The sequence below is a fragment of the Copidosoma floridanum genome, unplaced genomic scaffold, assembly GCF_036245765.1.
Source record: "Copidosoma floridanum isolate Cflo_tuat_1 unplaced genomic scaffold, Cflo_Japanese_pri ptg000030l, whole genome shotgun sequence".
Lineage (NCBI taxonomy): Eukaryota > Metazoa > Arthropoda > Insecta > Hymenoptera > Encyrtidae > Copidosoma > Copidosoma floridanum.
Genome location: NW_028321907.1, coordinates 14860494 through 14873336, shown reverse-complemented (window position 1 = coordinate 14873336; position 12843 = coordinate 14860494). Strand labels below are relative to the sequence as shown.

The window sequence follows — 12843 nt, the reverse complement described above, 5'->3', positions numbered from 1 at the left end:
GGGGCCATTTTTACATCTAAATTAGTATTTCTATAAGTGGTTACAATTTTTTTCAGACTAAAATAAAAAGTTTTCCAGTTTATTGATACCTATAAATAAATTTATTTGACCTAGCAATTTTTTTATTTTTTAACGTAGCGGACCACAAAAATTACTGATAAAATTTGTTTTATTTCAGACCACTAGCAATAATTTCAAAAAGTCATTAAATTAATAATTTAACGACATATTAATAATAATAATATTTCATTACGTCCTTGAATTTCTTGGTCTTACATAAAAATTGAAGTATAATTACATCCATACATATGGTATATAGTAATGATACATGTCGTTAAAAAATAATGAGAAAACATGTTGTTTTGTCATATTTGCACATAATTAAATACAGGCAACAACAACCCCCATTAATATTTTATTCGATATATGAAAAACAACCACCCACGCATACAGTAAGTTTTACAACCTGTAAATATCAAAGAAGTAAACAAAATAAATCCTTGTCCTCGAACGAGGATATAAATTCGTTCTTCAATCTTACCTCGTACAACGTTAAAACAATACAAACAATAAAAAAAATATCACTTCACTTTGAAAGCATCCACTAAATTATCACACCATAGTCACTTGTATATTAAAAGAAAGTTCATAAGAAGCGTCTTTTCGCGCGCAAAATCTGATTTCCACTGATGTGTCAGCTAAAATAAAAAAATACAAACTGCTGGTTAAATGTAGAAATTCACATCTGCATTTGCTTGTAAAAAAGGAACGGATTTTGAATGAGACAGGTCACTGTGTCCTGTTGAGCGTAGTAGGGAATTGACGGCTCCCGACCCAATGATGACGCCCATCGTCTTTCCATCTCGCAGGCACACTCCATCGAGAATACCGCGGGTGCTGACGGGTCGTCATGGGCCGTATGTCATAACTGACTCAAACTGGGACATCCATTGCTGAGACGGAACTCGACGTACATCATACCGGTATTGTGCCAGTAATACAGAGCTGCGACTACCAGTATATGCCACCACTGATGGGAGGAGCCGATAAAGTCGACCCAGCCTATATACGCACGAGTGAAAGATTTCATCAGTCAATTACTTGTACTAACTGTGTACCCAGTACCCATAAATTCTGTCACCTTATAGTAAAAAAAAAAAAAAAAAAAAAAAAAAAAAAAAAAAAAAAAAAAAAAAAAAAAAAAAAAAAAAAATTGATCCACTCGTACCTGGACATAGCCGCTCCGGCATTTTACTAAAGTAAATGAGAAATGCCAAGCCACTGATGAGGTACATGCCAAGTACACGCGGTAGCAGTAGATTGACCACCGGATTCTGTATACCACCCATAGCAACGGTCCAATGTAAAGTCGGCAAAACACCATAGAGTGCCCAGCCTACGAACACCGCAAGCTTGATGTGCTCGTTGATCTGATAGCGCGGCAGCTGCACCAGCATAGCAACAATGAATATTGCCAGCACCGTAACGAGATAAAAGCGCTGAAGGAGCTGTGAAGAATTTGATTTGCGATGCAAAGGTTTTAGTTACTGAAACTATAAGTAATTTGACTTCAAATGATAAAAAGAGATGATACCTTGTGACACCAGAACGCATAATAAACTCCAGACATGTAAATCGCCAGTAGACTGAGGGCGACTCCGAGTAGATCGTACGATAGGAAGTACCAGTAGTCTTTCTCGCTTCGGCAAGAGAATGTGTGGTACACTGACGAGAGTATCATACACGCCTGAGGTGAAGCAGAATCGCAATTAATAAATACACTAGTACAATGCTTATCAAGCAGAGTAAAAAATTAAATTTCATCCGAAACTTACTTGGAAACAAACCAAAAGTAGAGCGCAAAGTACTTTGTCCCCAAACGGTGCGGTGATGTTCACCAAATAGAGATCGTAGAAGGTCAGGCAGCAAAACAGAACAAAGCCAAATATGTGACTCCAAATGTTGATCGTTTCGTTTGTCCACCAGAATATGCTACAAACGTAGATAAAAAAATTTGAATGCTATCAAAATTATCTTTCAACGCTCGCTCGACTGACCTCTCAATGCACAGTTTCGTCGTCAAGTACCCCCTGTAACCTTTGAGAATGTAGGGATTAAACCGCAAGTACTCGGGGGCTAAGTGGAAGGGCAGGAGTATCCTCATACGGGCCTCATCTTCTGGAGTGATTGGATTTTTGATGGGTGATTCGGCCAACTGTTGGGGTCGATCGAACAGCTGCAATAATAAAAAATGTCTTAGTTCATTTTTTTAATGACTAAAACTATATTATCAAAAATATGCATGAAAATTTACACTTTCCAACACATTTGGACAATACCAGAATAAGTCTGGCTCCTTTTCAATCAACGTCCACTCACCAATGAGCTCCTTTCCCTCCTTACAAACGCAACACACACACATATACCTCAACATCTCACATTTTCTCAACAATCAAGTAGGCATCAGCACACGATCTTTCCCTGCCAACTGACCGATTAAGCGAAAGAGAAAGAAAAAGTGAAGACACAGCTCTTGTCGACCTACATATACAGTTCTACTATTGGTGCATCTTGTCCTTGTTGCCACCGGCTGATTACCTGGCTTCGCCGTAAAGTACACAGGTGCAGTAGAGGATGAATAGTGCATATATATATATATATACATACTTGTGAAAGATGGAAAAATTGTAAGTTTCGTTTCCTGTGGATCGGTTCGCGAGCACGTATCTACGTGATTACACGATTCGCGCGCTTCCGTAAAATCCATTAAAGATACAGTATTATAGTTCTGAGGGGAGTGTATTCTTCGAAGATTATACAGGTCGCGCAAGTATTTTCTGAAATTTATTATCCTCAAGGTTTTATTTTTACTTCTTAATCATATTTTTATCATGTAAATTAAAAAAAAAAAAATTAAAAATTAAATAAAAACATTAAAGGTAAAAGTGATCTCGCTAAGAGAGCGTCACGGAAACTCGATGAGTTGTTTAAAGAGCAAAAAGCGTTGAGCATCGACAAAAAAAGTGCATTCAAACTCACGCTGCGAGCTTTTATTTTCCACGTAATAAATTTCATGCCACCAGAAAGTTGTATCGACTACAACTTACGACAGTAGCTTTGAATAATGAATACTTGATTCTCTTGAGCGACTCTCATTTATATTAAAGGCATCGGAAGACGCTTTTATTATACTTGCGACTTATAATATATGCCCAACTTACGTACGTACCAGAGTCGGGAACTCGATTGGTTTTCGTGTATTTAATTCATACGCGTGTGACATGTTTTTTTTTTTATTCGACGTTAATGAACAAAAGCATGTGTATAAGATATTCCACTATCACGTAACGCAATCTGTACGTATGATATAGTAAACAAAGCAACAGCTCGTGCTCGTAAATTTTATGTCGATATATACTTTTGTTTCTCTACGATTTGTTACGTTTAAGTATCCTCTTGTAGTAAGAGAAGAAATAATTTCGTATCTACTTGTATTGTCGATACATCTATTTTTTCGTTTAATATCAATTATAAAAAATGATTATCAAAAACATTGTATCTACCAAAAATACACGCACAGGTACACGCATAAATAATACAAATACAAAAATTTAATGTCCCGATTCAGTGATTCTTGGCGTAAGAATAATAAACAATACCAGTTAGTTTTGCGTCATGTATTAATGAAATTTAACAAAAAAAGATTCTATGTTTGTAAAAAATGAAAACTGGTGCTGACTTATCACTCAGCTTTGGATCACTTGTACAGTTTTCGCTTGTCAAAAAAGAAGTCGCAATTTTCAAGTACTGATAATTTCTCAAAAATGCAAGCATCTATTGCTCCGTGTACTTTAGTATAACGTGGTGTGAGAGAAAAAAAATGGTAAAAATCGATCCAGCGAAATCGAAGGTATGGGCACAGGCATCCGATTGCAGGCGCGGAAGAAGAAAGAGAAGATATTCGCGATCGGCTCATCTGATATTGCCACAGAGTATACAGGTACACAGGCAGATCCAAAGAGAGAAAGCAGCAAGTGGGTCACAACGGGACATGTCTCGGTCCTCTCTCCTCTGCGTTTTGCACGTGTACACGTGTGTGTGCCACGTTCCAGCGATCTCCGGCTGGTATTAATCCTCGGCCACCGCGGGATTTCGAATTTTTTCGGATCGTAATCGCGCGGTATACTTGCAGGATCTTTTACTTTTCAGAGGCTGATTATTATTAAGCCGTGTGGTGTAGCAAAAGCGAATGAGGACCTGTTTATGTGTCAACCGGCTTGTCTACGAGTTTCCCATCCAAGAAACGCTGATACTTATGAATCAGATGTACACGAAAGTAATGATTTTCAAGCTGATAATAAACATGATGAGAGACAAGCATCCGATTGATTTTTTGTTGCAAAACTAATTGAACGGACTTGATTGATTGCTTGCAATAAGATACACCTAGTAGAAGATTCATTGTACAAGAGCAACCGGGAAGAATACAAATACAGAAGCGGTGCAGTTAGTCTCGATGATTTTTCAAATCATCTTCGGTCAGAGGACAACGTAACGAGCTTTTGTCTTTATTTTCACTTTCACTGTAAGGTCCCTTGCGAACCTTGCCGACGCGAATGCCGTTAATCACCAAAAAATAAGGTTTCACACTTTCTCCACTAATGTGCGCGCTAACCGCTGAAGTTTTACTCTGGTCACTGAGTGTTATATACACATACATACGTCCTATCTACAAATGGTGACTTGCGAAACTTTCGTTTTCCACCAATAAATTAGTTACTCCAACGGGATTTGTTTAAAACGTTTTAGTTTGAAAATATACTTCTGTTGCGAGTTTTATTTCAACTTTGTGATTGAGTTAATCAAGAAAATACGAAATGCCCGAACTATATGTACTGTACATCATTCAATCGCTACTCAGAGTTGAATAATATGCACGTACGCTTCAGATGATGGTCATGATTTCTTTTTTTCATACGTACACGTTGTAAAGGAGGAAGCGCAACGAACAAAGCGTAACCACTGTAACAGTATAACCCATTAAGCAATAGATGCGTATCCAAGTACATACACACATACGCACGAGAATTTGAGTTGGTTGCATGAGGAGAAAACGCGTCAGAGAAAATACACGCTACGTGTACCATTTTGGCTAATATACTCGATGCTGAATGGGGATATTGTTTCATTTCGATCGTGAATCGTGACGCCAGATATTTTTTATTTTGTCTGGAAGCGCACTCTCAAGTTTCGATTAATTATCTTATCGGGTCGGGATAGGCACTTTAGGTAATTTAATATTCTTGATATAATTCCAAATTATTTAATTTTTAATGCTAAGCAGTGACTAATTGATTATGTTACTGTGATTTTTAAAATGAGATTTTTGAGTAATAAGGTACAGACTATAGTTGGTCATATCATTTTTTTATGAATTTGAGACAGACGCAATAACGATAAACTTGATCATTAATAATTTTTGGTAAACTTTGATCTTCCGAGTACCGATAACCTCGTAATGTATAGTATGATCGTGATGTTGATAATTAAATTAACGCTTTTCTTTTACATTCATTTCTCGGGATTTGTAACACACAACCAATGTTCAATGAACTCACCTCCTTTATACCTTCCTTGTCTACCTTCACTTCTTCGAACGACTGCGGCTTCTCATTTGCATTGTTATTATGCACATGATGCTCGTTGATGTTGGCTATTGTTATTGTTTTGTCGCTGATTTGCTCGACGCCTGCCAGTATTTTCATCATTGGATAGGCCGCCAAGTGACTGCGCATCTGAAATGTGTTTTTTTTTTTTTTTTTTTTTTTTTTTCAAAACTCTTATTGTTTTGGTGTTTGACGAAAAAAATTATCGATACATAAAATGAAGATCCTTCAATGAGAATGTGGAATGTGTGGGATGACTTAAAAAGCACTGCAATCGATGTGTGTCAAAACAATGTACGTCATGGTGACTTTGATTAAGGTTAATATTGAACTGAAATCTTTTTTAAAATAAAAGACTAGTTTTCAAACTATAGTTTTACCAGCACTGAATAAGTCTCGCTGACACAATGTGAACACATCGTCTACATGATTTTTCTATTGTTTTTTTTTTACATTTTGAAAAAATTTTGTATTTCCAAACTATAAAATTAGGCCTTGATCTTTCAGAAATCTATTGAGAGTTAAAAGCTATACAGTTTGATTACTCCATAACAACCGAAACATTGCCTCAATATCATGAGCTTTACAGTATGTACTTACCGGTTAGACTAGTCAAACGCGTAAGAAATGTTAAGGCCAGAGTTTACAACACTGATCCATTTTATTTCTAAAGTTTCGACACGATCTTCAAACCATACGTTCAATCTTGAGGATATTGTGAAAAAAACTGTCGACATTACGAAAACCTTTTATAGACTGTATTATAAACCAAGTATATGTAAGTTTTCTCATTACAACATGAACGACGGTACAGTTACTTTAAAAAAAAACAGAATTTCATCTTCACTCGAGAAATCTAATTGACGGCCTTTGATGCGTCCCTTTTGATAACTCTTATTGATACAAAGTGTTGCCGTAACTGTCGTTGACCTGCACAAAGCCTACACACTGAGAAAGCATTCAAAGATGAACATGTACATTTAAAAATGTAAATAAGACCAAAGCTCAAAAAGATTTATCACTGTACAATGCACGATCCCCGTAGTTTTTGTTAATTAAAGGAATGAATCGATTTCCGGAGCATTTTAAAGATGCGTGTGTGCAGTTTGTGATTGGAAAGTACGCGTGTTGTAGCTAACTCTACTTCAGGGAGCTAAGAAAGCTGTGGCTGATATCTTTCGTAAAGTAAAATTACATCTCTTGAAAAGAAAGTTTGACGCTGAAATTACTCGTTTCTTCTCTATAAGTTTTCAAGGATAATGTGCAGAGTGCTCGTGTTAGGTAGAGATTATTTTTAATTTATTCGCTGTGATTGATATTAATTAAAAATTGATAATATTGAGAGCGACTTACTAACTACGTTGGATACTGATTTTTAAATTTTGTTGATTACTTTTTTTTTACTGGATCAAAATTGCACATTCTCATTTCTTGAATACACATTATTCATGTTGCTTACATTAAATTGATAAGACTAATCTAATAATTCACTATACAGTCTGCGAAAAAAAAGAAACCCTTAGTAACACCCAGCAACAGGCACCAAAGCACAAAACCATCAAGCAATAAAAATTAACCTTATTCGCCATCCATAAACAGATACTCTAAAAAATTTCCTGAGAAAAAAACAGTATAATAACAATGCTCATGACTGCAGGCCGAAGAAAGGAAGTAACCGCCTTCAATTCAGCGGAGAGTTTTACGTTCACTCTCACCTCCGCGTGGCAAGCCACTATAGTTAAATCTCCCTCTGTAGTGGTTCATCTATGTATATACAGCTGCGCAAGAACGGCAATCTGCGAGAAAGTTTATGTACCTATACACAAATATAAGGAAACGGGACGCTCTCGTGCACGCGAGGTATACGGGAGAGAGAAAGAGAGAAGCCTCTTCAGTACACACGTGCACAAAAACATGCATTACAACTCAAGGCTTCATGAGCAAGCGAAACGAAACTCGTTTATCAGCCGCGCGGTGTAGGTTGCAAGAGAGCCGATTTCTGGACTCCGAATTGAGATCAGTTGCCCTCATTTTGCTAGGAGTAGATTGATTAGAGAGGGAGTGTTTCACAGAAACAAAGTTTGGAGGATCATTGGACGTTAATGAGTGAGGCTTGTAATTGGGGGTCATTACTTTTAAAATGTTTTCCTATAACATATCGGTTTGGAATTTTTCAAGTGAGAAAAAACAAGCCACGAATGATAAGAATTTGCAAAAATAATTTCCGCCGACATTTTATATGCAATACTACAAATACCGACACTACTTACAAATATCTTGAGAAAAAAAAATTTTCAAGTTCAAGTATAGACTTCTTTTCTGAAAAAGAGAGAAATTCTAGTACCCCGTAACGGTGAAAATAATAATTCAAGGAAAACCATTTTGAGACAGGTACATTGGTTTTTTTATCATCATGAGTAGTATGAAAGTAGCATGAAAGATAGGCACATGTAATCAATGCACTGGACTCTAACCAATCGTTAGGGAAAAAAATTGAAAATAAATTAACTCGTTCAAGCCCCCTAGAACTTTCCGTAAAACAAAAATAAAAAGTAGTTGTTACAGGCAAAGGTAGCAAACTTCCGTCGTACTGTAATTTTTATACTATATAATTATACCCTGTGTGTACCCAACGGACACATGTAGGCATGCAATATGTACTATAACGATAGACACCTGCGTAGAGTGAGCTTAGATTGGCCTTGACAAAAGCCTTTCATATAAAATATAGATTGTGTGTGAGTAGTGCGGGTCGATAGCTAGCACCACCTCTATTTTATACATATTTACTTTATTGTATTAGGCAAACCTCATTTTATGGTGTGCCAATCTTATTTCACGGATAATGCGTAGTTTTTTTGAATTTTGATGTTTAAATAAATTAATTCAAATCAAACAAATTTAATTTTAGTTTGATGAGGACGTTTTGAACTGAGACACAATTGATAAAAGCAGGAGCGATCGCGTAGTAAATTTTTCTTAATTATAAATGCACGACTACAACATTGATTGTAACGAGTGAATGGATTCAATCGTGAATTGACGATTCTCTTGATATTCAACCTAGTAAGGGATTATTTGGCAAATGCGAGGATGTACAACTGCATTGCGGTTCACTGGTATGGATTTTGGCTTCAACTGCCAAGCTTACAATATAAGTAGGACGGGAATCAAACAAAGATCGATTAGACTTACATGTAATTATCAAAATTTAAAGTATAGGTATGAAATTAATTTCATGAATAAATTTATTGTAATGCCAAATTAAAAGTAATTTTTCTAAAACACCAAGGACTTTATTTTTTATAACCACCCCAATAACCAATGTGCTTGTATTATACTGTAGTAACACTTTAAATATAGATATGTTACAACTGAGATAAGAAGTAGTTTGCAAGGATGGAATTTAATAGCCAAATCATGTGTGAAGATGGCCGAATCATAATAGACATAAAAATGCAACGTCCATAATAATAATTTCCACGAGCGTTCAGTTATGCTTCACGTGAATCATTGACTATTTATTGGAGATGGTAAATATGGAGATTCATGTCAGAAGACGCCTTATGTAAAATTCGAGGAACTGGACAAAAAAAATGGCACGATTAGTAGAAATAAAAAAATTGCTATCGCGAGACGCGGCAACGAAAGAAGGAAAAAGAAAAGAATTAAGTAATAAAACGATGATGATAATACCAACGTGCAGGCTCTGAGAGAAAGGCTTTCTAAAATACCTTTACCGAGTCTGCCGTGCTGCAATGAGAGAATCATCGAATCGACGAATTTCGAAAGTCGCTTGTCGAAGTTGCGTTGAATACACTTTCTTTCGTACGTCCACAAAAGTATAGTCTTGTAATTATTAAATATTTTGTAAACACGATGATCAAACTCAGGTATAATATTCACCAACAATGTGTTGCAAATGTTTCGAAGTCTTTTTTTTGTTTTATCAACATGAAAATACGTCAACGTCCAGTCATCAGACTAAATGAAGACATCGCGATACAGAAAATGCAATAAGTTCTTTGAATTTTTTAAAATAGAAGCGTCACAAGTTATTTTTTGGAAAACCCTTTTTAACATTAATGGCTGGAAATAAAGATCTCAACAACTTTGTCATCTTGCAAAAATCAATTAACATTTGCATTTACATTTAATGCTACTTGACAGAAAATCTTATGCGTTTCAAGTGGTAAAAGTGTGGAAATTCATTGTAGGTATTATATGAACGACACTGACAGCGGAAGGAGAAGATAGAAGAAAAAAATTTGCGTAAAAACTTTTTTACCTTGAAGCTACAGTGAAAGCTTACGTAAAATGTAACGAGAAATGCTAGATCGACTCGCTTTCCCCACAACCTTATATAAAGTTTGAGTGACCACGCTGATGAAGCGCCTGAATTTTGAAAGTTGTTTGTACTATACCTGAATTATTATTCTAATTAGTTTTTCTGAATCGGTACGCGTCCACGTATTAACATCATTTGAATTTCAAGAGCTCGGTTACATAAAGCGGATCTCGCCGAAGACGCATACGTAAATGACGTGATGCTATAGGTTTAACAAAAACAAAACATTCTTGAACAATCGAATTTCTACTGAGTTTTCTCGAATCCCATTCAGTTTACGATTTGCTTTACCACATTAATCGTGAAAAATTAGAAAATCGATGTCGATACGATGTATACTGTTTTTAGAGTGTCGCGTATTTCTTCACTCAAATTTCAATAAAAAGAATAGCGATGGTGCCCATTTCAGGCAAAGGGACCATTATTTCCACTAAGAAATCGTTAAGTTAGTGATCGTGAAACCAAACGATCTACATACTCCAACCGCATTTCAGAGTTTCATGAAAACAGATACTAACAGCGCGTTAATCACGGAGCCAAAAAAAAAAAAAAAAAAAACACAAGGAAAAAAGACAAATCTCGAAATCACCCGAGGACAAAGGTATCGTGAGCCGGCATCTTCGTGCAGCGATGATTGACTCACCTGCGCGTCGCGGATCCAAGGTGAAGACCAGCAAGAAGAATGAAACCGCGAAAAAGGCCGATCGTACAGGTATCCGATCTATCGTATCCGCGGCATCCTCTTATCCTCCTTGTTTTCTTCGTTCGCGTGCAAAATTTTACGAGTAAACGGTAAATATTGGCACTGCTCCTGACGGTAATGTAATGGAGCGTGTTCAATAATGTACAACCGAGCGTCGCGAGCCGATCGCTAAGACTGAGGAGAAGGAAAAACCGAAGCGAGTAAGAGGAACGGCCGAGCGAATCGGTTTTCTGTGTTGCGAGTTGTCTAAAGTCCAAGCATGCGAGTGTAAGTATGTGTGAATGCACATTTGCACATGGACCCAGAGTACCCAGACGGCCCAGACCCAAGCCAAAGAAGCCGGGTGTGTAACTGTGTAAGTATGTAGGCTCAGGAGCGCCGGCGCGTAAGCCTCGATTTCCTTTCTCCACTCTTTCATAGCTATAAATATACTTATTATGTACCATATACTTATGCAGCATGATGGTTTTACGCCTGTCGTTGTTTTCGCCACCTGCTCTGTACATGTAGGCCTTTTGCCGGTGCTTGAGGGCTGGGGGGAGAGAGAATTCAACTGCTAAGCGCTAAGATCGGCAAAAATGGTTAGGGTTCAATTTTTGTTTTATTGTAGATGTAAGCATTTAGGGAGTGAATATTATGTATATTATAGTATTGGCATTACAAACTGATATCTTTTTTATGTGAATGATACTTAGAGGAAAAAACGTGCAAGAGCTGCGTAATCAAACGTTGCACCAATGTGATGATTATTTGTAGTAAAGTGGTTTTTAAGGGCTCATACATTTTTTTGATTTTTTTATCGTCACCGGAATATCTTTTGAATGAAACATATCATTTTTCGTAATAAATCTTTAAAAAAAACTCCAAAAAAATGAAATGATCGACGTAACAGTTGAAGATCTGAAACTACTTAATGTCTTCGTGGTATATTTGGAAATAAAAGATTCTAAGTACTTTAGTAAAACATTTGCAAAATCAAAACATAATTATGTTATTCTTGTATATATATCCAAACGTGTCATACGTTTACCTAAATACAAGAATTTAATATCATCTAAAGAACAAAACAGTAGAATGCTGTAACAATCAGCAGGTATTTGATAATGTTACACCAATGCAACACGAGTGACCAGCCCGTTTCTTAAGCAGGCTATCTTGCAACAGTGGATTAGCACGTGGAGTACACGCGTAACATTACATAACGCATGAAAAGTGAAATTTTCCTGACCCTCGGGTTACGATAAAGAAAGAAAAACCCTTATTAATTATTCGAAAATTTTTAATTACCATGTGACACTATACCGATCGGGCCTCCTATTAAAACGATCTTTCTTTTTTATGAACAGGATAAAAATACATTACATTACTGATATGTGAACTGTAAGTACAGATAATGTAGAGTCGTAGAGATGATCTAAAATGTATTACTGGAAAGAATCCTCAGGCTATGGTGTTTTGACGAGAAAACAGGAAATCGGTGCAGTAACTGAAAGCACCAAGCTTGCTCCAATGGATGTACCTGTTAGCAACTGCAAACTGTGATTTTTCCCTTATAATTTTATGAGTTGGTGTCGGTTACTTATTACTTTATATTTTCTTCAAATATACACATACATGTACATAAATTATGTTTATTGTTTAACATATCCATTTCTTTCACAGCAAAAGAGCTTTAGGGCAAAAATATGTCTCTTTTCTGCATTTGTTCGGACTATTTCTTCTTGGTCGGTTGATGGTTTGATAAATTGGTGGATCGATCGCGGTGACTGCCTAATAAATCAAAGATATGCATAGATATATATGCTTTGTGTATAAGAAAAATAACCAATTAAGGCAATGCTTACGTGGACTGCATGGTTCTTCGGAACGTCTGAAAATTATTTTTTTTTTTAGAATAAAAATCATGCAGAAGACATGATGTCGAATGACACCCTACGTTAATCATATTTTTCCGATCATCTTTAAATTTAAATTTGATTGGTTTGTTCTGTAGAACCCTGTAACTTCATTAGGTAATGGGTACGTGAGAAAAAAATTAAATCAATTATTTTTTTGTAAAATTTTTTGATGTAGCTGAGCATAAATTACCATCAAAATAAATCATGGTTAATTGTACGAACTGGTTA

At 36.2% G+C, this 12843-nt stretch overlaps 1 protein-coding gene across 1 annotated transcript; it reads right to left on the bottom strand.

Moving 5' to 3' along the window:
- Positions 1 to 260: 260 nt before the first annotated feature.
- Positions 261 to 10870, bottom strand: LOC106639634 (progestin and adipoQ receptor family member 3). Its single transcript, XM_014353342.3, has 7 exons — positions 10658 to 10870; positions 5619 to 5795; positions 2058 to 2236; positions 1836 to 1992; positions 1595 to 1747; positions 1229 to 1508; positions 261 to 1062 (listed from the first exon to the last, which is right to left on the bottom strand). Exons 2-7 carry the CDS (start codon positions 5793 to 5795, stop codon positions 923 to 925), a joined length of 1086 nt encoding a protein of 361 aa, XP_014208828.1. The 5' UTR covers positions 10658 to 10870; the 3' UTR covers positions 261 to 922.
- Between the last annotated feature and the right edge of the window lie 1973 nt (positions 10871 to 12843).